This window comes from Helianthus annuus, chromosome 17 (assembly GCF_002127325.2).
Source record: "Helianthus annuus cultivar XRQ/B chromosome 17, HanXRQr2.0-SUNRISE, whole genome shotgun sequence".
NCBI lineage: Eukaryota > Viridiplantae > Streptophyta > Magnoliopsida > Asterales > Asteraceae > Helianthus > Helianthus annuus.
In genome coordinates, this window is record NC_035449.2 from 184,076,203 (window position 1) to 184,081,838 (window position 5,636).

The window sequence follows — 5,636 nt, forward strand, 5'->3', positions numbered from 1 at the left end:
CCCCAAATACATCACAAACAAATACCCTAATCCACTCTTCATCAATAATCGTTTTCACTCGAACATTCTGAAGAATCAGCACCCCACAGTTGCAGCATTAAAATCACGCCTGCAACATTTTGTAATTTTTCGGACTGTGTCGGTCGAGTTTCGGATCATTTTGTTGACTTTCGGTGAAATTGAATGTGTTTCGATTGATTTTTAGGACTGATTTGGTTGTTTGAGATTGAATTTTAACTGTTTCGGTTGAAATTTCGATGAATCTCGGAATGATTCGATGATTTTTGTTTAAACAGAGATATTGAAACTGAAAACCGAGGTGTGTCGTTTGAATTTTTCGAACAGTTTTCATCTATTTTGGACAAATTTATCGGACAGATTGGTATCAAAACTGAGTATATACATAAATTTGTTTTTTTTTTTTTGAAAAGTATATACATAAATATGTTGATCAAATCTGTTAATAATCTTATTTCGGTGAAAACAGTTTTTTGAATAATCATGTTTACCAACAGAAAATGATATAAAAATAGAAAATGGCAAGTTTTCAGTAATTCAAATACCAGCGCATCCTCAAGTGTTATATTTGCATCAATAGTAGTCATGAATCACCTGAAGTTCAGATTTGATTCGGTATTGAAGAACTGAAGTTGCAAATAATCTTGTGGTTTTGAGTTTATGTCAGCTGGGTATTGAAAAGAGTTGCAGGTCTTGTTTAAAGTTGAGAAGAAAGATTATTAGCGACATTTTTTTGTTTGAGTGTAGGAATTTGAGTTCAGGTTGTTGTGATTTTTGTTTAAATCTGATATTAGATTGTTGTTGCTTGTTGTTGAAGAAGTTTTTTATTATTTTAATTAATAATGAGTTCTAATAAAGTTATAATGATCAATTTACCCATGGGGAAAAGGACAAAACATCATTATTTAATTTGATGATTATGAGCTGATTTCAGTTTTGGACTAAAATGGCAAAAAAATGAAACCGCAGGGACCCAGATGCAAAATGTTTGAGATTTGGACTAAAGTGGCAAAACTGCCCAAACCTCAGGGACCAAAATAGCAGTTTACTCTAAATAAATAGAGTTTGTGGTTTAGGTTAAAAGTAAAACTCAACTAAACCCAACAACTAATCCCAAACGAGGGGAAAAGCTTATGAAAAGTAAGGCAAAATTGCACTTTTCGTCCTTTATGTTTCGAAGTTTCTGCAGGCGCTGTCCTTTAAGTTTAAAAATTACACTCTATGTCCTTTATGTTTGCAACCTATAACGGGCAGTGTCCTTTCACCTAAACCCAGTTAACTTTTAACGTTAAATTCAAACATGAGGGACCTTTTATGTAAAAAAGTGAAACATTCAAACACAAAAACAGCCGCCATCTTCTCTGCAACTCCGGCCGGCAATTTCGCCAGATTCCGGCAACTCCGGCAGCTCCGTGTCTTTCGCGATAAACATCATCTCCATCTTCTCCGGCCACACCCCACGCTCATCCTACAACATCCCTCTCTCTCGTTCTCTCTTCTGGTTCAGGCAACGCCGGCGAGGTAGCACCACCGCTGTCGTCACCACTCAAACCCGAACCAACTGAAACACCCAACCCTTGACCCGTGTTGACCAACCCTGCACCCGAACCAACTTCCCTCTTCTCTCTCAAAGAGAATGAATATTGCACATATGGTCCCTGCTGTTAAGGAGCTTTACAAAGAAGGGTTTTAACATAAAAAAGTTAACTGGGTTTAGGTGAAAGGACACCGCCCGTTATAGGTTGCAAACATAAAGGACATAGAGTGTAATTTTTAAACTTAAAGGACAGCGCCTGCAGAAACTTCGAAACATAAAGGACGAAAAGTGCAATTTTGCCGAAAAGTAACTATAAAACATCGATAGTTTAGGTGTACTATTTGCGAATTTCTGTTCTATTGGATGATTTAATTTAATAAATCCTTTTGTTCTTCCTTGTACGCCTGTGCCAAACATGGTGTGAGACAACCGGCTTAATTGACTATAATTTTAATTTAGACCGGGCAGAGATTCGGTCACACAAGTTAGTAGCCGTCAATCATTTTGTTTTATAATTAATTTGTTAAGTACTTTGTTAACTAATAAATTATTCTAAACAATTACAAGTTACAACTTGCAACTAAATATTACCGTAAAAAGTCAAATAAATGAATATTATTTAAATTTGGAAACATGTTTAAATGTGTTAGTTCTTGGTCATCTATGTATATTGTGTCTCAATGTTTGCATAAATGTGTGTCGGAAGTGTTTGCATTTGTCGGTGGTTGGGAGTTCGGTTACTTACATAATGAGCTAATGACATGATGAAACTAGTGATCTATGATCATAAGCAGGGCAATGATTGGTCCTTAGGAATCCGACGAGACACGTTTCAAATAAACAATACACAACGTTCATATTATTACGAGGATCAAAACTTTGTTAAGGCAAATAAACAGTAACATAAAACTCATTTATGTTTGTTCATTATGATTTATATATGTTTGTTTATATATACACAAATTATTTATATTTGTTTATGTTCCTTTAATAACTAACAAACATAAGCAAACACAAACACCTTGAAGAAACATAATAAGATAACTTCTTCGTTTATGTGTTCACGGTTAGTCGATTATAGTTTAACGAACGAATACAAACAAAACATATTTAATTATTATTCGGTTTGGTTACACCTAGCTACCTTCATATATCATATATGACATTTTAGGTGTAGATTATTCTATACTTACTATTTATAAACCAGTTGTGATCCACCCATAAAAGAATGAATTCTATTATTAGTTAACACAACAAAACGAATTTAAATATTTAAATAATATACAATACATACAAAAAATGTAGTAGGTGATACTTGAAAGGCAACCAATGTACTTCAAGCATATTTGTCAACTCTTCCAAGATTTTTAACTCTCTCTCTCTCTCTCTTTCTCATACACACATAAACTCTCTCCCTCTCACCCACATACACATAAAGCATCACAAAGTTGGTTTTCTTTTTTTCATTTTGACCAAAGTTGTCACACATCCTCTCCTCCTTTTGATATCTCTCTCTCTCTCTCTCTCTAGATTATATATAATATCAAGAAAATTAATAAACATGGTTGTTAATGATCAGAATGAAGAAGATGATTTGGAAACCGAAAAGAAGAACAAGTTGGCCATTGTTCCAACCACACTTGCCACCATTGAATCCTTAACCTTCCCTCTTGTATGATCTTCTCATTTCATCACCATGATCATATCTTTTTCTTTCTTTTTTTTCTTTTTTTTTTTTCTGAATTTTCATATATGCCAAATTAATTAGCTAATGGTGATGTTATATTTCTAAAACAGGTTCAAGAAGTTGTTGTTTCAGCTGATATTAGATGCAAAAATTGTCAAGATAGAGTAGCTCACATAGTCTCCAGATTAAATGGTTAGTTCAAGATTTCTTGATTTTCCGGCGACTTTAAGGTTTTTTTTTCTTTTTTTTTTTAATCACAATTTCAAGTCTTTTCAAGATTTCTTGATTTTCCGGCACGTGGGTTTCTTTTTTTTTTCTTTTTTTTTAATCACAATTTCGGGTCTTTCAATATTTCTTGATTTTCCGGCGACCGGAGTTTTTTTTTCTTTTTAACAAGAATTTCGGGCCTTTTCAAGTTTTTTTTATTTTTTTTATTTTTGGGTTGTCTAATTTGGTGGCAGCCATTAGATGACAGTTGTTGTGTTATCAAGGTTTCTTGATTTTCCGGCAGCCTTTTTTTTATTATTTTAAAGATTTCTTGAATTTCCGGTGGTCGGAATTGATCACCATTCCTAGGATTATTTTTCCGGTGGTCTGATTTTGGCCGTTGAAATTGACTTTGATTAACCTCCATATCTTCTAGAAACAAGTAGCCGTTATAAATTCAGAATCCAATGGTCTAAAAAGTTAAAGAGTGGGCCAAGAAAAGTTGCAACATTTTCTTATAACATATTGTAATGTAATTTAACAAAATATATTTATATGGTACAATATAAACTATAATACAAATACAGTAAATAAGTGACATACAATTTTTTTAAAATCATAACGCATTTAAACTTCTTAAAATGTAGGCGAAGCGGAGTCTATGGAGATTAGCTTGAAGGAAAAGAAGGTAATCCTTACAATGACCCGTAGACATCCAAAAGCGGCCAAAGTGCCTGAAAACGAACGTCGACGTGCAACAATCTACAAAAACCGAGCTAACAAATCTTCTTTGGTTAAAAGGATTTTTCACTCGTCTTCTGGTTGATTTCTTCGGTGGATGGATTACAATACATAAATAGAAATGGTTGTTATATAACATAAATCAATGATATGTAAATGTTTGAGTTATCATGTAGGTTATATAGTTCCCTTATTGATTATTTTTTTATTTTGTGTAAATATATGCTAGAATAGGGATTTTTTACTTATAAATTATACATATATACTCATGTAGTTTCTTTCTTACTCATCAAGGATGTTAAGATTAGTTAATTTGTCAATAAAAAAGTACCAATATTATCAACTTATTTATAATTATAACTTAAGCTTTAACAATTTCCTATTTGGATTTTTAAAAGAAGGCAAGCTTTTATCTAATTTATACATATTTTATTGAATAGTGATCATAAGTAACATATATAACTTCAATTTTTATATTAAGAGGGGAAAAATATAGTATCTTAACCATTTAATCTTAGATTTAATTAGCAAACATAAAAGTGTGTTTTTGTTATAAACATAACACAACACACCTCTGATTTGCAAAGATTGTGTCATTTGAACAAGCCCTTAAAGTCGAGACTACAAACACGATTGTCGAGAACATAGACGTGTTTTCAGTGGAGGACACAAGATTTTTTTCTAGGGTGCGATCAGAGGATTTAACCATACTTTTAAAAGGCGTGCACGGTAGTTGTAGGTCTGCCACTGTGTGTTCTATTCATTTTTATATACAATGATGTGGTTTTAAATTTTTTAATGAGTGCGTATCTAAGTGTAGTTTATATGTCTACGATCACTACATTTATATTTTCTTATAGGTTTATATTACCTACTTGCTTGTTAAATTATTGTACTAAACTTAAAAAAATTGATTGAAAAGTAAAGTAGTAAAAAGGCATCAAAACTCAAAAGGAGACCCTTTATCTAAAAGTATGCTTATGCTACGATTATTAAATTAATTATTAGACGGAAATTATATGGTATTGTCACGTAGGTAAAGCTCAATTAGTAAGATAAAGTTGGAAAGATCGATTAATCATAATAATTTTATAACCTTTTGTGTTGTTATTACAACATCTAAAAATTACTATATTGTCCATAGTATTATAGCCTAATGGCATCTTGGTGGTAGGATAAGACTTATGATCATTAGGTCATGGGTTTGATTCCCGCAAGGGGGGTTTTCCCAGATTTATTTGGTTTGCTCTTAAATTTGGTGTATATGCATTATTGTCTAGTGGAGATAGATATGATCGTGTGGTTCTGCTAGTGGCACGATGATACTCCAGTGGTCCGTCAGTGATCCAGATTTGCCGTTAAAAAAATCACTATATTCTTCGAACAGACAAAGTTATAAAATATGGTTGCACCTTTAAACTGATATAAAAATATATCCGTTATCAA

General features: G+C 32.5%; 1 protein-coding gene across 1 annotated transcript; it reads left to right on the forward strand.

Annotated features, from left to right (window-relative positions):
* The first annotated feature begins 2,923 nt into the window (after nucleotides 1-2,923).
* LOC110924429 lies at nucleotides 2,924-4,401 on the forward strand. Its single transcript, XM_022168436.2, has 3 exons — nucleotides 2,924-3,227; nucleotides 3,353-3,434; nucleotides 4,097-4,401. The coding sequence occupies exons 1-3, from the start codon at nucleotides 3,117-3,119 to the stop codon at nucleotides 4,273-4,275; spliced, it is 372 nt and encodes a 123-aa protein (XP_022024128.1). The 5' UTR covers nucleotides 2,924-3,116; the 3' UTR covers nucleotides 4,276-4,401.
* The last annotated feature ends 1,235 nt before the right edge of the window (nucleotides 4,402-5,636 follow it).